The 27,118-nt window shown below is 37.1% G+C and overlaps 1 protein-coding gene across 1 annotated transcript; it reads left to right on the top strand.

Annotated features, from left to right (window-relative positions):
* The first annotated feature begins 19,291 nt into the window (after positions 1 to 19,291).
* Positions 19,292 to 22,963, top strand: LOC110891845 (WUSCHEL-related homeobox 9). The gene is made up of 5 exons (XM_022139372.2): positions 19,292 to 19,410; positions 19,931 to 20,305; positions 20,666 to 21,442; positions 22,289 to 22,530; positions 22,758 to 22,963. The coding sequence occupies exons 2-5, from the start codon at positions 20,161 to 20,163 to the stop codon at positions 22,761 to 22,763; spliced, it is 1,170 nt and encodes a 389-aa protein (XP_021995064.1). The 5' UTR covers positions 19,292 to 19,410; positions 19,931 to 20,160; the 3' UTR covers positions 22,764 to 22,963.
* The last annotated feature ends 4,155 nt before the right edge of the window (positions 22,964 to 27,118 follow it).

Genomic DNA, 27,118 nt, shown 5'->3' with positions numbered 1-27,118 from the left:
GTCTTGCACCTTCAGAGATGCAAGAATTATCGAAACAGCTTCAAGAGTTATCTGACAAAGGATTCATCCGTCCGAGTTATTCACCTTGGGGAGCTCCTGTCCTCTTCGTGAAAAAGAAAGATGGGTCTTTTCGAATGTGTATCGATTATCGGGAGCTTAATAAGCTTACCATCAAGAATCGATATCCCCTACCTCGAATTGATGATCTCTTCGATCAGCTGCAAGGTGCTTCATGTTTTTCTAAGATCGATCTGCGTTCTGGGTATCATCAACTTCGTGTTCTCGAAGAAGATATTCCCAAGACTGCTTTCCGCACAAGATATGGGCATTACGAGTTCACAGTCATGCCTTTTGGCTTGACGAATGCTCCAGCTATCTTTATGGACTTAATGAATAGGGTTTGTAAACCTTATTTAGACAAGTTCATTATTGTGTTCATCGACGATATTCTCATTTATTCGAAGACTCGAGCCGATCACGAGCAACACCTTCGCTTAACGTTGGAACTCCTTAAGAAGGAACAACTTTTCGCTAAATTCTCCAAGTGTGAATTTTGGCTTAAAGAAGTTCAATTTCTGGGTCATATAGTCAATGAGCGAGGTATTCATGTGGATCCATCCAAGATTGTTGCTATTAAGGATTGGTGTACGCCAACGACACCTACAGAAATTCGATCTTTTCTTGGTCTTGCTGGATATTATCGTCGATTCATTTCCAATTTCTCAAAGATTGCGGTTCCACTCACTGCTTTGACTCAGAAGAATAAGCCTTTTGAGTGGGGACCCAAGCAAGAAGAAGCGTTTCAAACGCTGAAGCGGAAGTTATGTAATGCTCCTGTTCTATCTCTGCCCGATGGAAACGATGATTTCGTTGTCTACTGCGATGCATCTAACTTAGGCCTTGGTTGCGTCCTCATGCAACGAGGTAAAGTTATTGCTTATGCATCTAGACAGTTGAAAATCCACGAGAAGAACTATACAACTCATGATCTCGAGTTAGGAGCTGTGGTTTTCGCGCTTAAAATCTGGAGACATTATCTTTATGGCACGAAGTGTGTGGTTTTCACAGACCACAAAAGTCTCCAGTATATTCTTAATCAGAAAGAGCTGAACATGAGGCAACGACGTTGGGTGGAACTCTTGAACGATTACGATTGCAAAATTCGCTACCATCCTGGTAAGGCGAATGTCGTGGCCGATGCGCTTAGTCGAAAAGAGCGAGTCAAACTTCATTCCGTTCAAACGTTATCTGATCTTCAATCTCGTATTCTTCAAGCTCAGCAATTTTGTGTTTCACAAAATTTGATAGGTATGGAATTACCACATCAGCTTGAGCTCAAACTCGAAGCAAAAGGCGATGGTTTGCTTTATTTCAAGGATCGCTTGTGGATCCCAAAACAAGACGAACTCCGCACCCTAGTGATGGACGAATCTCACAAGTCTCGATATTCTATCCATCCTGGTGCCGATAAAATGTACAAGGATCTTCGTACTAAGTTCTGGTGGCCTGGTATGAAGAAAGATGTCGCCTTGTATGTCTCAAAATGCCTAACTTGTCTCAAAGTCAAGGCTGAACATCAACGACCTTCTGGTTTGCTTGTACAACCAGAGATACCGGTTTGGAAGTGGGAGAGCATTGCGATGGATCTCATCACTAAGCTACCGCGTACTTCTAAAGGTCATGATGCTATTTGGGTTGTTATCGATCGATTAACAAAGTCAGCTCATTTTCTCCCGATTCGCGAAGACCTATCTGCTGATAAACTTGCAAAGATTTATGTTGATGAGATTATTTCACGACATGGTGTTCCTTTGGATATCATTTCCGATCGTGATGCTCGATTTTCATCTCGTTTTTGGAAAACCATGCAAACTGCTATGGGAACCCAACTAAATCTAAGCACTGCTTATCATCCCCAGACAGATGGTCAATCAGAAAGGACGATTCAAACTTTGGAGGATATGCTTAGAGCATGCGTGATAGACTTTGGTGGTAATTGGGATTCTCATCTGCCAATGATCGAGTTCTCTTACAACAATAGTTATCATGCTAGCATTGAAATGGCACCATTCGAAGCTCTTTACGGTCGAAAATGTCGTTCACCTGTCTGTTGGAACGAGACCGGTGAAGCTCAGCTTACTAGACCTGAGCTCGTTCTAGAAACAACAGACAAAATCAAGAAAATTCGCGATAATCTTGTGACAGCTAGAAGCCGTCAAAAGAGTTATGCGGATTTAGGACGCAAGCCCATGGAATTTCAAGTCGGAGACCGTGTCCTACTCAAGGTTTCACCTTGGAAGGGAGTCGTGAGATTTGGAAAGAAAGGAAAACTTGCACCTCGATATGTGGGACCATTTAAGATTGTGGAAAGAGTTGGGAAAGTTGCCTATCGACTAGAGCTACCTCCAGAGCTTGGGAATATTCACCCGACTTTTCACGTGTCCAATCTGCGAAAGTGCTTAGCTGACACTGATCTTCACATACCTCTCGACGAGATTCAAATCGATGAAACAATGCACTTTGTCGAGAAACCCGTGGAGATAGTGGACCGTACATTCAAGCAGTTGAAGAACAAACGGATTCATTTGGTTAAAGTTCGTTGGGAGTCCAAACGTGGCCCAGAATTTACTTGGGAACGTAAGGATCAAATGATGACCAAATATCCACATTTGTTTCCACAAGCTTCCTCTAGTTAAAATTTCGGGACGAAATTTCCTGAAGTAGGGGAGACTGTGACAACTGTGCTCTGTAATCTCCGTACGATAAAACAAAACAATGTTGATTATTAATAAAGCAATATGCTTTGGTGTTATTATATGTGTTTTGTGTGTATTTGTGTTTGGTAATTTTACAATTCGATTCGATTCCAATTTCAAGCTCTAAATCGCTTTCTGGAAGGTTATACGCGCACTAATGCGTAAATATAACCAGTTTAATGCAACAAATGCTCCGGAATAGTGAAATAGGCTTAACATACCTTAAATAACCTCCACATATCTTAGAAATAAGTTTTGGATGGTTTGGTGTGTCGAAAAACAAGTTTGTTCGATCACAGGGACTAAATGTGTCAAACTTCGAAACTATACCGATTCGTATAGTAACGAACACTCCGGAACTTGATCATAAGTTAAACATACCCTAAATAACCTTTACATAGCTTAGAAATAGGCTTTGAGGGGTTCGGTATGCTAAAATAAACTTTATTGATCAATGGGGACTAAAAGCGTCAAAAAGTGCACAAGTTTGCATTTTCGCGCATATCTTACGTTCTGAATACATCCGGACATCCAAAAATTTATGTAAGCATTAAAATATTATGTTTTAATGTTTGGCATAATAAAAATCCATTCGTCGCGCAATTTGGACCGTTTTTGCGTTCGTTACGACTCCTGTCGTAATTAACCGAACAACGCAACCGTACGACCAAACGAACCGACATCCGAGATATTTTTGAGCATGTTTTGAGTTCCCTATACTTTAACTTCATTTTAGAGCCTTGAAATGAGGTTAATGGGGCTTAAACGTGTCAAAAATGAGCCGAAATGCAAGTTTTGCAAGTTCAGGGGCTAAACTGTCATTTTATGAAAGTGCTGGTCTGCAGGTCCCTTACGGACCGTATGGGTATGTGCTTACGGTCCGTAAAGCCTCCCCAGATCAGCAAACTTTATTTTTAAAACCCAGCTGTTCCCCATTGTTTTGCACATGGTTTGAGCAATCTATGGGCTGGTTTTGGATGCCCATAGTATTCCAAATCAGTGGGTACAAGTGTAGGGCCGAGATTAAACGCTTGGGGAACAAGAAACGATCCTAACGGTTGTGGATTTCCTATAAATACCCAACCCAATTTCATTTCTCCCCACTTGAATTCTGAGTTTGTTCTCTAAGTTGGGGTGTTTTAGCACTTCATACCTGAGAATACTCGGAAGTTCAATCTTGCGGGGACCTTCTGTAAGTATTCTTTCGCGTTTTTCATTTGTTTTAGCGTTAAAGTCAAACTGTGTTTGACTTTCTGCTTTGACCAGTTTATGGTCAACGCGAAGTTCGTTTGAACTTCATAACGTGAGCGTAATCACGATGGTTATAGTCCCTAGTGACTATACCTACTGATTACCACATTATCTAGGCTCAGTGACGAGTCATAGCTTCGGCCAGAATGCGTTTTCTCGCGTATTTTGTAACCAAGCTACTTGTAGGTATCAAAACCGTTTGTTTTGATACCAAACCTGTTTTCTAACTTAACTAAACATGTTTCGACATGTTTAGCTCGTCACTTGTTAGTTTTGTGCTTATGTAGAGTCGTAAGTCAAGCGGACTAAACACCCGCTTAGACTTTCGAACACGACCCGTTTGGTCGATCATTAGGATTCAACCAAACATGTGTTGTGACCATAGTAGCATAGGGAATAACCTTCCGGGGTTATACCCTGTGGTCACTTAGGTTTGATTAGTCGCATGATAAGTAGTTTATGTGCCCTTGGTAAATTACCAAAATACCCTTTTTATACATAATTGGTAATTAAGCATATGTAACTTAAATTTTTGACACGTAACTGATTATGTAACATAATTAAACATGTATGGGCATATAATACTCGTCATAGGACTAGTTAGACGCCTCGAACGCGCTTTTGCGCGCACGACGCATTAAAGTAGCGTAAGCCACCTTAATGGGTCGCAATGGGTCGAAAGCACTTAGGTTAGGTTCCAATTTAGGATGTAGGCTTTGTTAAACCATATCACATGAGTTCCAACACTCATTTGGTTCACAAGACCTCATTCTGTCCGATCTTCCGATTTAGGCGTCTATTGTTTGACTAGTGGTTCGATTACTAGGGGCTACTTGATTTCTCTGGTTTGCTCGAGTTTGTTGAAGTTCTATTTGATCAAGGATACTTTGCACTACATGTGAGTACATAGTTCCCCTATTTTACTGTTTTAAACGTTTTGGGGTGATTCATATGTATCAAATGTTTTCAAAGTTTAAAACGATGGTTTCAAAAACGATTATAACGATTTTACTAAACTAATAACGATTTCGATAAGGTGTACACGACTTGTTGGTTGTAATTACATAACGAATGACATTCATTAGCATTGATCAAGCCGACCAGTATTAGGTTATGGTACCATAGGATCTGACAAATCCCGTTATTGCACTGCACCCATAGTTATGTGTGGGGGTTGTGGGTAACGACTGAATCTGATGATTGTTAACTTACCCTTTGGTGGTTTGTTAATACGAAACGAGAAACGAGTTAGACGAGTCACGAAGGTTTGAATGTTGTTAACGAGACGACCAAAAGTAGTTTCACTATTTAAAAACGAACACGATTTGGAAACGAGTAAAAGATTTGGAAACGAGTAAACAATTTGGAAACGAGTAAACGACTTGGAAACGAGTAAACGATTTGGAAACGAGTAAACGATTTGGAAACGAGTAAACGATTTGGAAACGATGTTAAACGATTTCGATAAACGACTGGTTTTTGGTTAAGTGTTTAGATAACGAGACGGGGGTAATATGTTGAAAACATGGTAGATACGCCGCTGGTACTTCTTATATATAAGTGTTTTCATCATATTACATACCGTGGCGTTATTTAGTTCACTTGGGTAACGATATTTAAAACGATGTCGCACAATGATGTTTTACAAGATGTTTTTCTAAAAACAAAATGTTTTGGGGTTAAGAATTATGGCTACGAGATTTTATAAACTTAACCAACTTGATTTGAGTTAGTTAACTATGTTGCAATACACTTTTCAAAACGAGGTTTGTATTTCGACTCTTGTAGTCTAATAAAGTATTGCACCATACAAACAAGCCATGATTCCAATACTCTTATAAAACCTATGTACTCGCCAGCAATTTCTTTGCTGACTTTGTTTTTACATATGTTTCAGGTGTGGTTGAATGATGTGATTTTCTAGGATGCATGCGTCACGTAGGACCTGGACGAGGCCTTAGTGACTTTAAAACTATGATAGTTGATAAGAAACTTGTTTGTTTTATGTTAAGACAATGTAATGTTTGATATTATCAATAAAACGAAACTATTTTTGAATCCATGGTTGTGAAACAATTATTCTGTTGCAACACTCCCCGACGTTTCCGCCACGGTTTGTTGTCCTACGTGGTCGGGGTGTGACAGAAGTTGTCAAGTGTGAAACTTTAATTATTAAAAACAAAATAAAAATACTAAACACCCACTTTAAGTGTGTGTGTGTTGGTCGTACAAAACACAGGGGGCGACCAAGAAACCCCCATCAAACCCTATTTCATCTAAATTGCTCAAATTGAAGACCAAATTCGGACCCAACCTCGAAAATCAAGCATAGAATAGTGTTCCTCATCACAAGGGGGTTACAAGGTATGTAAAATTGGGTGTTAATTCTCTGTTTGAAATCCTCATGAAATTGGGAAATCTGAAAATTGATGTTGCATGTTTGCTATTTGGGTAGAAAAGGGTTGATATAGTGTCTAGGAGTAAAACCTAGACAATCACATAAGAAATCATGGCTAATTCCTGAAAATCTCATGAACACATTGAAGGTGATTCATGGGTTTTGTGGGAAACTAGTAAACACTAGGGTTTAAAATGATTATTCTAGTGTAATACGGGTCATAGAAAGTGATTTCTGAAATGATGAAGTTTAAATGTTATATGAAAACTTTATTGATGATTAAGTTTAGCTAAATAACAAGCTATGAACTTGAAAATAAAAGATATAAAATCCTGCCATATAAGTGTTTGTAGAAATGCCTCAAAGAAGGCTCGAAACTGAAATTTAAGTTAAAAACGTGTATTGCGATGTTTGGGCGGATTATGTAGTATATAATGGAAAAGGAGTTCTAAACAAGCTATGGTTGAACTCTATAGGAAAAGATACCGGAGCGTCGAACGGACAAGACGGTGGTGACACGCGTTTGAAAGGAGCGCTTTGAAGGTACGTAACCTTGGGTTCGTTACATTATACTTTCATTTTTATTGTAGTTAATATCTTGAAATTAGCAATATGAAAGATTGTAGTCTATTGTTGAAGCGATGAAGTTCACTAGTTAATCAAAACGGGTCAAAGGATTTGCTAAAGTATGTTTGGTTTGTCACTAAGATGGTGAATTCCATTAGACAACCAAACGGGTCAAACAAGGATTTAAAAAAGGTAGTTTAGAAGTGACTTGAATGTCATTTGACGATTGTGATTTATAAAAGCGTAAACCATGGAATGGAAGTGATACGCTAAGATGGACAAGCCCGGGAATGGGTAATTATGGTTAGAAATCAATGACGATGAATTATGTAAGTATGTAACTTGATACGTTACATTGATGAATTGTTGTTAAACTATGCGTTGTTGATAAAAATTGTGTTAGTTGTAGCGATAATGTACGTTACTTAAATCCGTAGGTTAAGAATTGGTTTGTAGTCGTTTGGTAGCCATCAAAATGGAGGATTTTCCGTAGATGGACCAAACGGGTCGACTAATGATACTTTGTAATATTAATATTGTAAGTAGAAAGAAGTGGCGGAAATGGTCACAAGAGCACGAAGCCATAGATTTGGTAATGAAGTGCCAGTAATAATAAGCCCCGGATTTGGGGTAATAAGCGCCTTAGGTTTACTAGTTAAATGGTAGTAAAATGGCTAAGTTAGAATGGGTCGAATATCTGAATATGGACATATAGCCTTTCGGTCTGTAAACAATTTTTTCGACATGAAATTTGTAATAGACATGTCGGTAATGAATTTACAGACGCATAGGAAAAAGAATCACTTAAAACGGACTTACGAGTCAAAAGTTATGGCCAATTTAAGTTGGGACTTGGTTAAATTTGAGCTGGGAATCTGCAGCATCAAAAAAATAAACATTCTGAGAAAATAGGGGCTAGGCGTGACGCGAGGGGCCTTGGCGTCACGCGACGCCCCCCTTCCGGAAATATTTTTTTTTATTTTTCTTGGTTGTTGACTCTTGGAACTTGTTTGTATCCAATTTAACTTGATCAAAACTAACATTTGTTATGGTTTTGATCTTAGGTGATGTTGAAAAGTAACCGGAAGATGATCGAGCTAGATTTTGAAGAACCGAACACTACTTACAAGCTTCCGCAATGTTTTAAATCTTTAATAGACTATGTTTATGGGTTGTAAACAATAGTTAAACATCTTTTGAAATGTTTTAACTTAGTCGTTAGTTGACTAAGGATTATGCTACTTATGAACCTCTCTTATGAAATCTATGTTAATTAGTATCGTTTATTAAAAATGGTATAAACTATTATTAAATTCAAGTAGAATTAGACGGGTGTTACATCTATGTGTGCGGTGAAAGGTGCACGGTCAAGCAATGCCGGCACGGGATCAGGTAATGGTACATCAACAATAGGGTCATCCACCACTGGTGGTGCAACAACTGAAAGGTCAACAATGGGTGGTGCAAAAGCCGGTGCATCATCAAGAACAGGGTCGTGCTCTGGTGCAGGATCGGGAGCAACAACAGGCTCTGGGGCCATGACAGGCTCAGGGTCAACAAGATCCATATCAAAATCAGCAGGAATGTCAAACAAAGGATCAATGGGAGCTACAGGCGCCTCTAAGGGCTGATCCATATGAATAAACTCGATCTCCTGGTCAGGATCGAAGTCAGGGGGAAAACTGGATCAAAATCATCATCGACCTCATGGTCAAACTCGAACTCGTGTGATGGACCAGGTGCAGCTGACATCGCCATGTCGGGGTCGGCGTCAGGAAAGTGATGCTGCACACCCTAGTCGTGCAGGGACGCGGATGCCACAAACTCCAACGAGTCTGGGATAGGTGAACCAAGAGGGGCCTCCTCTACAGGGGCCTCAGCAATAGGAAGGACGGCATCAACATCGATCGGGGCCCCACCCTCATAGTCGTCCTCAGGGGACCCTCCTCGAACAGATCAATGTCGTCATCAGATACGACATCGAGTGGCACATCCACCATGGGGAAGGCAGCAAGCGGAATGGGAGCAGGGATCACCGCAAGAGGGAGATCCCCAGCAGGAATGCCATCAGCAAGCTGTATCTGAACTCCGATGTCTGACAGAGCGAACAGCTGAAAATCATCGTCATCAGTGCTAGTGGTGTCTGATGTGTATACGTCTCCCTCTGATGGTATCTTGTCGTCTGACACAATCGCCATGGGGTCCACTGTGTCTGATACTCCTGTATCTGAAGATGATGGCATGGTGTCTGTAACACAACTATACATATGCGTAAATATCAACATGAAATCAAATAAACATGTAAGTCGCAATAAAACAAACAAGTAATTCTCCTAGTCTCCCTAGACTACCCTCCCAGTCTCTCAGACTGAAATCCCTAGCCTCTCAGACAAACTCCCTGGTCTCTAAGACCAACCTCCCAGTCTCTAAGACTAAACCTCCTCAATCTCTAAGATTGAACCCTTCAGTCTCTAAGACTGAGCCTCCCTCAGCCTCTAAGACTGAACCTCCCCAACCTCTAAGGCTGAACCTCCCCAGCCTCTAAGGCTGAACTCCCTCAGTCTCTAAGACTGAAATATAATTTATGAAAAAGTGTATTTGTGCCTTTTATTTGTAAAAATGTTTTGTATCCTGGATCTGGACGTTTTAGTGTATGCAATGTAAAAATGTTTTCGTGAGAGCCCTAGTGATCATAGTTTAGACTCGAGAAAGAATCCTAGTTCGCTATGATCGATGCTCTGATACCAAGCTGTCAAACCCTGGCTTTTGCGGAAGCGTGGGTTTATTTGGTTTGACTTCTTAATACCATAGCACAATCATGACAATGCTATATGAAATAAAACACATGATAGTCATGCATTCATTAAGTTTTAAAAGTTACCATAATAGCGTTGTTTTAAAAGTCGACACATGAAACAAAATACAATCATGACATAATTAAAAATATGTTCATACGACACGACAAAAGACTTGACTAGAAATACGGTTTAAGACTTGTAACCCATCCAGGAAAGGGTCACACCTCCTAAACCTGGATGACATCATTATTCCCTACGCAGCTTGACGTGATTGCATACCTTGCCAGATCCACTAATTTCCTGAAATACATGTAGTTTGAAAAATCAACAAAAAGTTGAGCGAGTTCATGTAAAAGTGAGTATGTATAAACCTTTCATGTATGAATAAAAGTCCCTGGTATGTAGCAATAAGGAAAAAGAGATCACCAATGGGTTGCAAAGCCACTGATATGTGTGAGAAAGTGCAGGAAAACTCAAACCTAGCAGATTTGTTACCGGGCTTCGGCGGTAAGACACAGTCACCACTATGGGCCGCCCCGGCCTCACGGGTGTGGGCTCGCTACACCCAAATAGATCTATCACTCTTGTGTCCCTGGTTCCTAACAACGAGGATTAATGGCCTTAAGTGTTGTACCCACCCCTCACATGATCTAGTAGTAAAACCCTCCCTATGCTAACCATACCATGTAAATAAATGTTTGTAACAATTGTCGCATGTATTTCACCCCCGAAGTATAAAACTGAAAACAGTAAAGAGAAAAGGGGGACATGAACTCACAGAAGTGCGTATCCCGTAACGTCAATCTCAAACTCGATCAGCTACCTGGCGACCTACAACGTACTACTGTCTATTAGACGAATGGGCCGTGCCTTGGCTTAGGGTTTAGTGTTTTGAGTTGCATTACTTCGATATTATACTTGTTAAAATAATATTAATTATTTTAACTTAACCTTTGTTTTGGGAAAATAGTTAGGAAACTATTTCGTATTCACACTTCTCATATATTTATATGTGTATTTCCTTCCAAGGATGGGGGTATTTATACATGTACCTTTGTAATTCCGAAAAAATATATTTTAAGTCTCACTTAGAAAAATATATTCAAATTACTTGTCTTAAAACATCTTAATTCAAAATATATATATTTTTCCCAAAAATATTATATTTTACCTCATAAATTTTCCAAAATAATATTCTACCAAAAATATACGTATAAGAGTATTTTTCCGAAATACTACATAAGTCACATTTTAGCGTTTCGTATTGCTTTAACAACTGCGTAACTTAAATATTTATTTTGTGAGGGTTTTGAGTGTTATTTTGGAGTCGTAATTTCATGGTATACATAAGTTATATTATTTTACCTTTTAAATAATATAACTAGTTCTCAAAATAAACAAATAGTCACACAAGAGTTTTAGTATGAAATATATATTCTAAACATATATTTGTCAAATTTTATTACGAAAACCAACCTCCGGCACTTAGTATTTTTGGCAATAAGAATCATGGCGAAGTTTATTTTGAAAACAAGGTTAAAAATATATTCGTAAGCACTTGCTAGAAAAATATTTTCTAAGTCTTGAGATTTTTAGAAAATTTCGCTAGAGTTTCCCCTAAAAACGGAGGTGTCCATGCTTTTAAGCATATCATTTTCTTTTCGAAATCAATCAACAATCACCAATAATCAATTCTTACTTTACCAAGAGCAAAAATATATGTGTTTTATTCTAGTCATGAACTTGATATATTTCGAAAACGCGTAGTAACTTGGTAATACTTTTAGTGGACCTAGTTACCTTCCGAAACGTATTTATTTCTTTAAAAATCATTTTCTTAAAATAATTTAGTGTTTACAACTTGTAAATAATTTTTACAAAAATTTAACTCTTGAACTCTTCTTGTAAATAAACGTTTTTTTTTACACTTATTTTACTTACAAAAAATTATGTAAGAGTATGTAAAAGTCATAAACTTTTAGAGATCGGTTCTTGAACTTGGTTTGTTTACAAAACCTTTTGTAAAACTTGGATTAACATGATCATCTATCAACTTGTCCATTTATATTTTAAGAAAATTATTTTTATTCCAGTTCTTGATCAAACTAGAAGGTGGTTATTTATGTATTACATAACCACTCTTTGTTCTTGTTAAATCCTACTTCTACATCTCATTTAACAAGATTCACATGGTGCTCAATATTACATAATCATAAATCAATCATAAAATTAGTAATATTCTTACTACAACATCATACTAGTAACTTTTTACTTCAATCTTTTATGTAGAACTTCATGTTTAATCTTTTTAGTGTTCTTAACATAAGAGTAAAATGCACGGATAGTCCCTGTGGTTTGGTGAAATTTCACCTTTAGTCCTCAACTTTTCAGAATTACACTCTTAGTCCCTGTGGTTTGACAAGTTGTTACTCGGATAGTCCCTAAAGTGGATGAAGGTTACTCAGATAGTCCCTGTGGTTTGACAAGTTGTTACTCGGATCGTCCTTGTCATTTCACACCCACTTAACTAGAAAAACTAACCCCCCATCCGCTTTGGGGACTATCCGAGTAACGGCTTATCAAACCATAGGGACTAAGAGTGTAATTTTAAAAAGTTGAGGACTAAAGGTGAAATTTCACCAAACCACAGGGACTATCCGTGCATTTTACTCTTAACATAATAAACTTACTACAACTTGTGATCACAACAACAAGATGAACAAGGGTGTACAAGTAACTTACTACTAGCACAAGGCTAGGGTAGAAACTAATGATGAAGATGATGAGAAAAAGATGAGGAACAAGCAAGAACAAAGACTCCTTTGAAGTTCCACAAGTAGCAACTTCCTTGATTCACCTTACAAGCACTTGGATGAAGCTTAAAATGGAAGAGATGGTGGTGGAATGGTGGTGATGGTGGTGGTTTGGGTGGAGCCGAGAAAGAGAGAGAAGAGAGTGAAGGTTAGGGTGTGTTTGTGATGATGAGAAGTGATGGTGTGATCTTTAGGCCATGCTTAAATAGATGTTTCACATATTATGGTCATCCACACAAGTAAACAATCCATTAAAATAATAGGATTAAATCTTGAGCAAAATTGAGGTATGGGAGGGCATGATGGTCCTTGTGACCGATTCGGTTTGGGGGGGGGGTTGGTTGTAACTTTTTGCAACTAGAGTGTAAATGGTAGTTAGAATTCAAGTATTATGCTCCCATATGTTATTTATTTGATATTTAGTGGGTGTTAGGGTGTTCGGGGATCACGACAAGCCAAGAAATAGTGAAACAATGTGTTTGGCAAAAATTTAGTGTTCCGGGTAATGTCCGGTTATTCGGTTGGATACTGTTCCGTTAAAGTGTTTAATTATTCCTTAAAGTGTCTTTTATATATATTTTTGCATCACAATTAATCCCCGGCACTTAGGAAAGTGTACAGGACCATTCTGACATATTTTTGCACTTCACTAGTATTTTAAAATGCTGAATTTCATTAATGAGTGCATAATTCTGCATTTAAAGTGTGTTTTAGGCACTTCCCGGCACTGTAACTATCACCTAGTGACGCAGTTTTATGGTCCTCATTTCCCTACACTCCATACTAGTGTAATAACCCGTCCCTGGCCCATACTGGGCCTTACAGACTCTGTCTGTCTATTGCTGGCATTGTCAGCATATTTTTTGAATTATTTGTTCAGTGTGCTAACTGTGCTTTGTGCATCAAGTATATCACTAAAGTTTGTGTGTAATATACAGAGTGACAGTATGAAATATGATGCATATGTATGTATGTAACAGAAAACAGAAGGCAGTTTAATCATAGTTCTAATCAAGCACAGTCATTAAGCACAAATTTAATATTAATTAAGTGTACGGATACCTGCATCAAATGACCCTAAGATTGTATTAGTAGAATTGTTACCAAAGGACACAACACCTTCACTATGAGATTTGAAATTACATAGGTGATGTTTGTTTTTCTAAAAAAGATCTGCACAAGTTTTCTATCTACGCCGCAGACCACGCGCAACCATTGCCATCTGCAGACTGTTTGTTTTTTCGAAGACGTTTCATTAAAAAACGTCTGCGCAAACGCTTCTTGGTGCAGATGTGGTCCAGCCACTTCTAAAATCTTCTGAGGTCTGCAGAGGGTTAAATACCACCACCCACCTCTACCGTCCACCACCACCCACCGTCCATGTCCACCACTCACCACCACCGTCCACGTCCACCACCCACCGTCCACGTCCACCACCACCACCCACCGTCCACCGTCCACCACCCACCACCACTGTCCACGTCCACCACCCACCACCGTTGTCCAGCAACACCGTCCACCACCACCGCCACAACCCACCACATCCGTCCATACACCACCACCAGTTTATTTTAGAAGTCTACATACGTTAAAAAACAAACAGTTTTCTTCTTGCAGACTGCAGAGATTTGGACCACCTTTTCGTCTACAGATGTGATTCACAGACTGTTGACATTTTACCTCTTAAAAACAAACAACACCTTAATAGAGGTTTGCAACCTCTCATGTACCTGAAGATTAGATATCAATTGAATCTTTTATCAATTCCTGATCGACTAAATCCTGCTGATATTCAATGTTAACCCAATAACTCATTCCAATTCCAATATTGAAAAAGTGTACATTTCGTATGTTTTGCAATGCTTCCATCTTCTCTTTCAACTGTAATGAAGAATGTTCTTTTGTCATATCTTCTCTTTCTTGTGTTTAATAGAGTATACAATAGTACAATGCAAAACATGCAAAATAAATGCATATCCTAACATCAACATGGTGTGCTCAAAGTCAAAACGAGCAAGGAGAATTAATCGTCGGTGCTACGTTTGATTTTCTTTCTGCAATTTAAAAGTAATCCATAACTTAAAAATAATCGGTATCGGCATTTATTTTCATACTTTTCGATGGATGTAAAACACATGTCGATGTCTTTTTGAACATATTACAACTTTATTTTCCAGGTTTTCTATAGTGAGTGCCAGTACTATTACGAGCCGAAACAATACGGATCAAATTTCCACCGGCCCGTTACGAAGCGCCGACACTAATGTCTGTTATCTGTCTTATTTTTTTATTATTAAGTAGATTTAATAACATTTGTGCTCCCTGGGAAATTAGCACATGATCTCAACTTAGTCTCTCATAATGATAGTCCTTGTCATGCTCGTCTTTTCATACGAACTCCAAATAAGTTAGTCGATTGGAAGCAATTCTTGAAAGATATTGAATTAATTGCTCCAAGCGGCAGGGGCGTACCCACCCTAGGGTGGGTGGGCGCACCCCCTGAAAAAATATTTTTTAGTGTTATTTTTCGCCGGAAATTCCGACCGCACCCCTTGGCATTTTTCACTCGCACCCCTTGAAAATTTTCAACCGCCCCACTTAGAAAAAAAAAAAAAAATATTAACCACTTATTCACTTAATTATTTAATTCAATCAAAGCCCAATCTGCAATCAGTTTTTATTAAAACAAGCCCAAACCCAACCTAAAGAAATTTGAACTAAATAAAATAACTCAAACCCATCCACCCATTCCATTTCCAAATCCCGCCCCCAAAAAAATTCTCAGCGATTTGACGCCACTGCTCACGACCTGGTGACTTTTTTTACCGGAAAAACCAAAATCCGGTTGGACCGACCCATATTACGTCAGAATTCCAATATAGAACTAGTATGGTTTATTTATTTATTTATTTATTTATTTAGTTTTATGTGATGATTAGGAGAAAATATAGATGTGTAAGTGCTTAATCTTTTTATATTTTTTTTTTATTTTTTTGTTGTTCTAGACTTGTAGTTAAATGATTTTGTTGTTTTATTTATAGTTTTGTTTGTTTAAATGCTTAGTTACAAGTAATCAACATTTAATATTAGGGCTTGAATGTTTAAAAGTATAATTGAAAGTTATGGGCTATGGTTGAACATGATTGTTTATTTTGTTTAAGTGTTTAGTTTGTTTTATGAACTTATGGATCAAATTATATGTGTTAGGAACAATGAGTAAGGATGTAATGAACTTATGGCGTGTTTAGTATCTTTAGATGATATTTTGGATATATTTCAAAAAAAAAAACATGGCACAATTTTAAATACGTTTGTAATTTGTAATAACGTTTGACGTGTTTTTTATGATTTATAAATTTTAGTTTGATGTTCTTTTGTCTTACATGATCCGACCCGACCCGATAGGAACCAATATTTTTATACAGCTAGGGGCCTAAAATCTTTAAAAATATTCCGCGTCCCCAGGAAAAAATTTCTGGGTCCGCCACTGTCCAAACGTCCAGCCAGACCCAAAAAACCTTCTAACCTCTATTACACGTATTTGGTTATTCACATTCCATAATGGCTTCCACTTTAGACGTATCTCTTACATGAATTCCTTCAAAGGTGAATTGACCCCTTAAACCAAGACTTCATTAAACCAAAGCACACGTATTAAACTTTTAACTGCATCTCATTATCATTCGAAAGAATGTGATCACCAACTTTTCTATTATAGGTATCCATTACATTCATAGAAATTGAAAGTTCAGTATTAGTCAAACCAAAACGCATAACTACAAATTCAAACCTATGTTTTTTCAATAACATGATACATAAAGATATTACAAATTATATCGAAATTTTAAGATGTTTATTTGATCATGATTTATTTATTGTATTTGTTCCATGACTAATCTATAATCGAGCTACCATGATGTGAAGGTGAAAGAAAAAAAAATCTGAGAGACAGTGTTTCAACCTTGTTAGGGCCGTTTTTAAATTCTTCCTCATGCCTTCAAGTCGAAATATGTTGCGTGGGTGTTCATTGAAGCGTAATTTCTCCTTCCTTCGTAAATCTAACATTTGCTATTTTGAATAACACATGTTCCTCTTTATTTTTTTTTGATCAAAGTGTAATGTTTTGGTTACATAAAGATGCAACTAATCGCCTCAATACACCGAGTCTATGAATCATGGTTAGTGTCGGATTGACATTATATTGTTTGACAATGTGATGCCTCCTCAATTAGCATTTTGTGATTTTTTTTTTCTTTTTCTTAAATGGTTCGAAGTGTGTTCAAACTAGCCTTCCCATTTGAAACGTTGCCTAAACTTTCCTAGCCATCCCACACGCCTAATACTTCGTTTTTATGCTTGTAGCATTTTTTTCCCCGAACATAATGTACATCTAGAGAGAATAAAAATGGATCAAATTTGAATCAAACCATGGTTGAGGTTGGATTACAAACCAAGGTAGTGAAGGCAAATATATCTGTGTAAAAGAGATTTTATTATGATGTGTCATTGGCTTTTCATAATTTCCATAGCACATGAGTTATAATAGTCATAGAAAGTTATGTATCTAGTTTTGATGTACATGACATGAGGTACTTTGGCACTTAGAACACTATTTCATATCACATCTTTGATGAGCCACGCAACCATTGTTAGGTGTCACATGAATAGTGACTTCCCCACCTAATATAACTAGCTATACATACATACACACACATATATATATATGGGGAAGGCTATAGAGAAACCCCACTTGAGTTGTGTAAACTCAAGAAACCTTTGTAAAAAACCCATGTAAACTCAAAAAAACCTTTCTAAAAAAAATAGGAAATGTAATATATGTCCATTTGAGTTGTGTAAACTCAAGAAACCTTTGTAAAAAACCCATGTAAACTCAAGAAACCTTTCTAAAAAAATAGGAAATGTAATATACATATATTTGAACATTTTTAAAAAGAAACACAAAAAAAACACTAATTTCCCAACGTACACATCGTACGTTAAGGAACATTAATTATATATATATATATATATATGTTTTTTTTCATTTTTTTTTTCATAAATAGGTCCGTGTACATTTATATTACATTCTCTATTTTTTTTAGAAAAAAATAAAAATGTTACATAGGGTTTATTTGGGTTTTCTCAACTCGCATGGGTTTTCGATTTATCTTTCCCCATTTATATGAAAACCCATGCGAGTTGAGAAAACCCAAATAAACCCTATGTAACATTTTTATTTTTTTCTAAAAAAAATAGAGAATGTAATATAAATGTACACGGACCTATTTATGAAAAAAATGAAAAAAAAACATATATATATATATATATATATATATATATATAATTAATGTTCCTTAACGTACGATGTGTACGTTGGGAAATTATGCACGTTATAAAACTCAAAAACCCTAATCATGCGTGTTGAAAACCATAATCACGCATGTTGAAACCTATAATCACGCATGTGCAAATCAGAAATCACGCATGGGGTAAAAACCCTAATCACGCATGTTATATAACTAATCACACACGTTATATTTTCCCAGCGTACAACGTATTTTAACACAGATTGTACAATACACTTTCTACATATATATATTGCTTTGTTAATATTGCGGAAGTGTATTTGCTCAATAAGTGTAACAATCTATAACTTATTTTTCACTTTGTTAATATTACCCTAGTTTTTTATAGTAATCTAATCTACTCCTAATTCAACGTCATTGTTTACCATGAAACTCGAACTCTTATAAAGGGCACCATACTTTTACATATCCGGATACCGTACCAAAGCCCTTTGGTTCACATTAGGCCATGCGGTATGGTAGAGGCCCATCCTCGGAGGATGATCTGCCACGTAAGCGCCACATAGGATGGGTGTGAGGATGAGGCAAATGGGATGAAACTAAGGAAATTAGGGATGGACCTAATATATATATATATGAGTTGTATATATATGTGTGTGAGGATGGTTTTGTCTTGTAGTGGCCCGTCTCCAATGTCGGGAGGGCAACGTTCAGGACGACGCCGGTAGGGAGGGGGGAATGGGGGCTGGTGCGGCGACGGTAATAGACGGGTTAATGGACGGGTTGAGGATGACCCCTACACCCTCCAGCCTTATCCTAGTAAAGTACAATATACAAATGACCAAGGTTTCTAACCGAAAGTTAATACACACGTTTGAACTTTGAGGATTCTTCTCCAATCTCCATAATCATGTTTCCTTCCCAAGATGGATTTGTTGGTTGCATGTATAGTATCCAATTTGGATCAACACTTTGTTCACAACCAAGAAGAAAACCTCAACCATATAACTAATTACTGTAAAACAACTTTAACCCACAATCAATCAAAACATTTTTATAAAATTTTTGAATTTTTAAAAAAATTGTATCTTTTTTAATTGAAATGAAAAGAAGGTACAGATTAACCGAACAAAGATGTAATGTGAAATAAATTTCCCTCGAGTCAATCCATGAAGAAAGCCTCTTAATTGTTACTTTGCCCGAAATAACCCCAACTAGCAATAAATCCTCCACCACCACTTTTGCACTCAAACCCTACCAAGTTTGATTGACTTTCAAATGCCCCCCTATTTATTCTTTGCCACCAACGCCTGCCTTTTTTTTCCTTAGAATATGTGCAACTCAATGTTGTAAACAATATATAACTGATCTTCTTATTCTCTCTCTCACACACAATTAACTCTCTCTCTCTCACTCTCTCCTCCTCTCTCTCTCTCTCTCTCTCTCTTTGCAACCACAAAACATCAAAGATAAACCTTCGACAAAGCAAAGGAGGCAAGATAATCAGAACATGACTATGAGGTTGTAAAAATCAAAGAGGAACTCATAGAAATACAATCTCTTTCTATCTCTCTATGTATATTTACACAATTATATATCTACTATGGTAATAGTCATACAATCTTTTCTGATAAGGATTATTGTAAGAGCCCATACACTTGTGCTCTTGCTCCTTTATTGTTATCTTTGTTTTCTCTCTATGGGAACCCTTTTTTGTATTATGAATGATCTTCATGTTCATTAAGCTACTCTTTTGTTTCTTACAAAATACTTATAAAAAGCAGCATCAATATTCTTGTATCCAATAGATTTTTTGTGCATGTTCTTAATGGGATCATAGGTGTGTCTTGTTTTAGGGTTACTTCAGTTTTGTAGTGATTAATTATTTAACATAACATGTATGTATGGATGTATAGGCTGTATAGGATGTATATTTACTTATTCTTGTTTGTTTGTGAAGATGTCCAGAAGTAAATTTATATTTTTCTTATTTTTCTAATATTTTTAGGGTAAATATTAATTGAAACTGAACTGAATGCAGGGTTAGGTGAGGAGTCTATGGCTATAAGAAGAGTTTTTTTTGTTTGCCTAGACCTTTCATTCTTGTTCACTAAACCTAAAAAGCAGAAAGAACAAAGAAAGCAAAGCAAAAGATGACCTTTCTGTTGTCTCTGACTTGTTAAGTGTCCTACAAATTCATTCATCATCAATCATTCATCATAATCATATCATATACAGTAGCAGTCATAACTAGCTAGTAAGTAATTTCAGATGGCTTCATCAAATAGGCATTGGCCTAGTATGTTCAAATCCAAGCCCACCTGCAACACTCGCCACCACCACCAATGGCACTCTAATGACTCCAACACTCTCCTTTCTTCTGCTTCACCCTGCCACAGATCTCCTTACACCTCTGGTAATTTATAACTCTTCTAACCCTATTTACATTTTCTTTTGTGTCCGCACTGATTAGTGTGGACACTGGTTATGCTAAACGTACCACACCCCTAAATTTTTCATCGTACCCCTTTTAACATCCTCAAATTTTGAGGGTTAACTAAACGTATCCCACCTTAAAATTTTTCTTTGTACTTGACTACAAGTAAAACAAGGACAAATGGGATACGTTATCACAACCCTATATTAATTTATTTTAGTGAGAGTTTGTATCATTGTTTCTTACTTGATAATCATTGTTAGACATGCAACCATGAAAAAGAAACCCTAAAATATGTTCTTAAATGTTAGAAAATAAACTAAGGGTTGAAAATGGCAGGATGTGAAGAAAGAAGCCCGGAGCCGAAGCCAAGATGGAACCCGAAACCCGAACAAATCCGGATCCTAGAATCCATATTCAACTCCGGAATGGTGAACCCACCAAGAGAAGAAATAAGGAAGATCCGGGCACAACTACAAGAATATGGACAAGTTGGTGATGCCAATGTTTTCTACTGGTTTCAAAACAGGAAATCAAGAAGCAAACATAAAACTCGCAACCTTCAAAAATCCCAAAACCACCTATCTCCAACCACTACCAAAGTCACAACACCGTCGTCATCTTCCTCATCTGAAAAATCATACTCTAAGTCCATTGACTTCCTTTTAAACTCCCCCACCGCGTCAGTAAACCAGCACTTTTGCGGTGGGGGAGTGGGTGGAGGTTTTCACCACCACCTCACCGAGTTCTCTCAAGAACAACCCTTTTGTTTCCCCGCAGTTCAGCAACCGCAGCCGCAGGTGACGGATGCGGTTGCAACCACTACTGTGGGGTTTACAGAAGGGTTTTGTTTCTCGGAGTTTGGAAATGTTGTTAGTCATGGACATAATCAGGGAAATGTTATTGAGGCTGTTGAGAGTGGGTCTGGAATGTTGTTAACTGATTTGTTGATGATGAATCAACAAAGTGTTATCCAGAAGATGAATGATAGTAAATGTGTTGATGAGAAAACTGTGAAAGCATCTAGCTATAATTATACAGCACCACTACCTCCTACTTCTGCTGTTCCTAATCCTACTACAACTACTGTTGCATCAACTATTTGTGATATTCAAGGTACCTTTTGTTTTTCTTTCTGCTCATTTGCTTATAAGTTACATTAATCTGTGTATATATGTATATATACACACATACATACATACATGTATATCAAAGATTTCTTATGTCTATCAAAGATTTTTTCAATCTTAATTTTTTTTATCAAGAAAATTGTTGAAATGGAATATCTTTAATATCTCCTACAATAAAAAAGTATCAAATATAGATCCTAGACTTTATTCTACAAAAAAACATATGAATAAACTAGTTAACTGGTTTTTCTATGTAAAAAACATACACCTATTTATGTATAAATTAGAATAAGTTAATATATAAGAAATTTTTTGAATTGTAATGTTCATACTACTGAAATAAAAAAAAATAAGAAAAATAACGTTTTAATTTATAGAGCCGATACTTTAAACTAAAAGAAACATATGGATACGTTTGTTGAATTGTTCTAAATACATAATTTTGGCATTTTAATGTAAAAAGTAAAAGAAAAATTAAAATATCAAGATTAAAAATTAAACAAGCTAGGTTTTTTCTCTCTTCTCACACTATAATTTAGTATTCTAAAATTCAATCTTGGAAGCTGGTCCAGTTGCATGTTTATGTCTATTTGTTTAATCAAAATTTAAGAGGTGCTCGTTGATAAGAATTTTTGCACTTATTATGTGAGAACTTCAAGAACATAAATATATTATTACCAATTTCATATGCAATTTTAACAAGATTTAAATACATACAATTAATGATCATTGCTCATCTGTGTGCATGGTTCAACTTGGGCATATTTGATAGTATCATATGATATTAGTGAATCAAAAGTTATGAACTAAATAATGGTGGTCCGAGTTGTAGGTGTGGTGGAACCAATGCCGGCCGGGAAATCGACTGTGTTCATCAATGATGTCGCGTTTGAAGTGGCGGTTGGTCCGTTTAACGTTAGAGAGGCGTTCGGTGATGATGCGGTGCTGATCCACTCCTATGGACAACCGGTGGTGACCAATGAGTGGGGGGTAACCCTTCAGTCTCTCCAACATGGTGCATTTTATTATCTGGTGCGTTCGTTCTCATATGGCCAGTCCAGCACCATTGACTTGGTACATATTTTCTTCAGCTTTCTGAAAAGATCCCATTTTCCTACGAAAGTTTTTAAAACAAATCCAGAAAACACCTATAAATGCCCATCTTAGTTCCTAAACCATATTTATAAACCAATAATCTTGGGGTATTTTTTGTGCATTATACACTTAATGTTAAATATTAGACAATTCAAACAATATTTATATAAAGTTATTTACTCTACTGCTAATTTGGATGATTGCAGATTTAGAAGCCAAAGAGATGATGAAATAGTTTTTGAAGCCATGTTGAAGAAGAGATGGTGAAATAGTTATATTTCTTCTTCAAGTGTTTTTAAATAGTGGTTGTACTTGCACTTCAACTTGGATCTAGAAGATATGTAAGGACTTGTAATGTATCACTAACGTGTGTTCAAACTACTTTTAGTTTGTGCTTTACGCATCTTATATTTTGGTATTATTATGTTATAGATATGGACAACTTTTCATTTTGTTATATATAAGAGTAATTTTGTTTCTACTTAGCTGATTAGGGTTTACATATATGTATACTCATGATGGCAGATATATAGATAAAAGTAACTTTTTGAAGCAAATTGTGTATATGTTTATGATTGTAAAAAAACCATGATGTGCATACGTGATGCATATGATGCATGAGAGAGAAGAGGAACATGTGTTCATTGTAAAGATGCATTTGGATGATATCATCAACTTTGTTGTTAGCCATCATCTTTTTAGGGTTCTTCTTCTTTAGGGCTTATGAAGGGCATGGCTTACAAAGTTCTTATTAATTTGTCTTTATCTAAGTTAAAAAAGCATATTTTTTTATCATATTCTTACTAGATCCTATGAGAATATTTCAGTAAAGTCTTTTCGTAGAGCTTGAATAGTCATTCAAATTTGTCACATGACATGCAAGTTTATGGATGAAACTTATATTGAAAGACTTTTTAAAAATGCTTTTACAATTAATGGTGCAAATCGTGCTGGCCGAGTAAACGGCGTGTTAAAATTGGCTTTTGTCATGACGTTTTGAACCCAGCTCACGTACCACTTTAATGGGCGAACAACCGAACCCTTGAAACATACTACAGCCCCAGGTGGCGAAGAGCCGACATCGAGGTGCCAAACCTCTCGTCAATGTGAGCTCTTTGGGAAGATCAACTTGTTATCCCTAGAGTAACTTTTATCCGTTAAGCGACGATCCTTCCACTCAGCACCGTCGGATCACTAAGGCCGACTTTCGTCCCTGCTCGAGGGTTGGGTCTTGCAGTCAAGCTTCCTTCTGCCTTTGCACTCGAGGGCCAATCTCCGTCCGGCCCGAGGAAACCTTTGCACGCCCCCGTTACCTTTCCGGAGGCCTACGCCCCATAGAAACTGTCTACCTGAGACTGTCCCTTGGCCCGTACGTCCTAACATAAGGTTAGAATTATAGCTCTTCCTGATGGCTCACACCCATCCCCCGGAAGGAAGCCCTCTTCGCCTTCTACCTAAGCTGCGCAGGAAAGGCCCAAAGCCAATCCAAGGGAACAGTGTGAAGCTTCATAGAGTCTTTCTGTCCAGGTGGAGATAGTCCGCATCTTCACAGACATGTCTATTTCACCGAGCCTCTCTCCGAGACGGAGCCCAGATAGTTACGCCTTTCGTACTGGATCAGAACTTACCCGACAAGGAATTTTGCTGCCTTAGGACAGTTATAGTTATGACCGCCGTTCACCGAGGCTTCGGCCGACAGCACCCCTGTCATCAAATCACCAACTTCCTTGACCTTCCGGCAATGGGCGGGCATCATCCCCCATCATGGTCTTACGACTTTGAAGAGACATGTGTTTTTAGTAAACAGTCGCCCGAGCCTAGTCTCTAATAACTTAGGGGAACATAGTGAAACTCTTGCACACATCTGGGACCCACAGGAACTTGCGAGAACACCTCCCCATGTGTTGCGAGGTGTGCCTAAAAAATCTTGAGTAGTTGGCTTCTCCTAATACAACTCGACTATTTAATCTTTGATAAAGCCATTTGGGAACGACTTTTCATTTAAGAAGTTAATCTTTCATAGAGCCATTTGACAACAACTTTTTCTAAAAAAATATTAATTTATTTTACCATATTAATACATATTAAACTCATTTTTTTTTACAAAATTCTCACCTCTCTCAACAAATTACTCTCTATTTTTTTTGAAAAAAAAAATAGGGTTTAAGCTCTCTCAACGAATCCCACACAAAGAAAGAAGTCGTTTTCCAACCGAAAAAAAAAGACATGTAGCTGTTCCAAGGCAACCACCCCAACACTTACAATTCACAACCCAACAATCACAATACCTATAATTCTCAACCCAATTTTCACAACACTCGCAATATTCACAACCCCCACAATTTCCAAATTAACTAGACTACCTACAATGAGTTCCGGTTCCTGAAGACTCAATAACCAGTTGGTCCGAGCTGTTCGAAGAACAGAGTCTCAGAAGTCTTTGTGTAACCTGTAAGATCACAACAGAGGAAGAAACACACCATTAGCCTCGTCACAAGGAGGGCTGCCTCTCTGTGACCAAGCTCGTGCGTGAGAATAAATATTGGAGCATGTGGAGTAAGTCAGTAAGAGGGAGGGGAGTTAGAGAGAGAAAGTAGCCATTACCCCTTTTTGGAGATCTAAGTGTGGTATTTATAACTTTTGGGTGTGCTGATGTGGCAGAGTTAGTTATGGCTAAACCTGTCGTTGTCAGGCAGTTAGAGTTGTGGGCCCCAGGTTAGTTAAAGTTGATCCCCTACATCGATCGTATCTCCTAGGCCGTTCGGCCTGTCCTGATGATATGTTGTCTTCGATGACTAACGTTCTGACCTTGGTGGATGATGGTCGATCCGATGTATACGATGTTCGGTCTGGTGCTTTGCACGTAACCTCATCAAGTCCCCCTAGTTTGTGGCGTTTATCTTGTAAAGTTACGAACTAGTCTTGAGGCTTGGTTCGGTTTTGATTAGGCGGTGTTTTTTATTTTTTAATTCCTTATGGCGATCACTTACTTGTTGGATAGTGTGAGGTTCATTGGGGAACACTAAAAAAGTGAGGAACAGTGGGGAACCGACTCAAACGAACTCCGATTAGACTCATTCCAGCGGCGTTGGAACCGGCTCGTTGAACCCTAACTAGGATCTCTTAACCCTAAACCCTAAATTATAACCCCTAAACCCTAAATATATTAGGGTTTAGCTTTAGGGTTTAGGGTTTAGCTTTAGGTTTAGCCTTTAAGGTTTAGCTTTTAAGGTTTATAGTTTAGATTTTACGGCTTAGCTTACGTTTTAGCCTTATTTTTTAGCTTTAGGGTTTAGAGTTTAGGAGTTAGGATTTAGGGTTTAGGGTTAAGAGATCCTAGTTAGGGTTCAACGAGCCGGTTCCAATGCCGCTGGAATGAGTCCAATCGTAGTTCGTTTGAGTCGGTTCTCCGCTGTTCCCCACTTTTTTTAGTGTTTTCCAATGAACCTTTATGTATATATATATATATATGTATATATATATATATATATACATACATACATATATATATATACATATATATACATATATATATATATATACATATATATATATATATATATATATATATATATATATATATATATATATATATATATATAGGGTAGGAGTTGACTACAAAGCCAACTTTTCCTACAAAGTGTAAGAAGTATTCTCCATTTGACATGTGGCATTTAATTATTTTATACAAAAGGGCATTAGTATAATTACATAATTATTTTAATTTTGGAAGATTTTATCTCCTCAACCAAAAACAAGATATTTTTGGAAATGGGATATCATCTTTAAATTCAAATGTAACTGTTATCATTTATACTAAGATGATCGTCATTTTACATTCATAGTTTGTTCTTTTTTTCATTGATTCTATCAATTCATATTTTTTTACAAAAAGTCACAATGTTAAATGCAACGATCGGTTGCGGTGATTGTAAGCTTTTCAATATTGCATAAACGTGAATACAATACGTTTTGTTTTATTTCTATATGATTTCTATTGCAATAATCATGGTTTTGGGTTAAACATGAATAAATTCTTGACGTTGTGTTTTATCAATTAGTTATTGAAAAAAATGAATACTATACATTGTTTTTTATTTCGTTATGAGTCTGTTACAATAAGCATGGAATTGGATTAATCATGAACATATTCTTGATGTTGTGTTTTAGCCGTTAGTAACACACATAAAACACCAGTGTCTATGTCTCTGTGTCTAAAACACACAGTATAAAATACACCAGTTTCAGAAATACATAATATAAAACACACAAGTTGTGTCTGATTCGATGTAGACAAACTAGTATCTTAAATACACAATATAAAACACACCAACGTTTGAAGTACACAATATAAAACACACTAGGTTCGGAGTGGTGAAGGTTTATGGTATGACATTTATTACCTTATTTAAAACACAATACTTTCAGAGGTTTAAAACACAGTAGTTTCGGAGGAGAGAAGGTAGAGAGAGAAACTCGCAAGAAAGGTGGGGAGGTTATGGTATGACTGTTATTTCCTTATTTCATACAAATTAAATGACACCTTTACCCCCAATCAATTAAATTA

The sequence above is a fragment of the Helianthus annuus genome, chromosome 11 (assembly GCF_002127325.2).
Source record: "Helianthus annuus cultivar XRQ/B chromosome 11, HanXRQr2.0-SUNRISE, whole genome shotgun sequence".
In the NCBI taxonomy this organism is placed as follows: Eukaryota; Viridiplantae; Streptophyta; class Magnoliopsida; order Asterales; family Asteraceae; genus Helianthus; species Helianthus annuus.
Note: the sequence above shows the minus strand (reverse complement) of the source record. Positions and strands in the feature narration are given on the sequence as shown.

What these genes read in the sequence shown, in the direction of transcription:
- LOC110891845 (XM_022139372.2), top strand. Translation starts at nt 20,161, where the DNA reads ATGGCTTCATCAAATAGGCATTGGCCTAGTATGTTCAAATCCAAGCCC. An exon ending in CAGATCTCCTTACACCTCTG is followed by an intron (nt 20,306 to 20,665) that starts GTAATTTATAAC and finishes TGAAAATGGCAG; the next exon opens with GATGTGAAGAAAGAAGCCCG. An exon ending in AACTATTTGTGATATTCAAG is followed by an intron (nt 21,443 to 22,288) that starts GTACCTTTTGTT and finishes TCCGAGTTGTAG; the next exon opens with GTGTGGTGGAACCAATGCCG.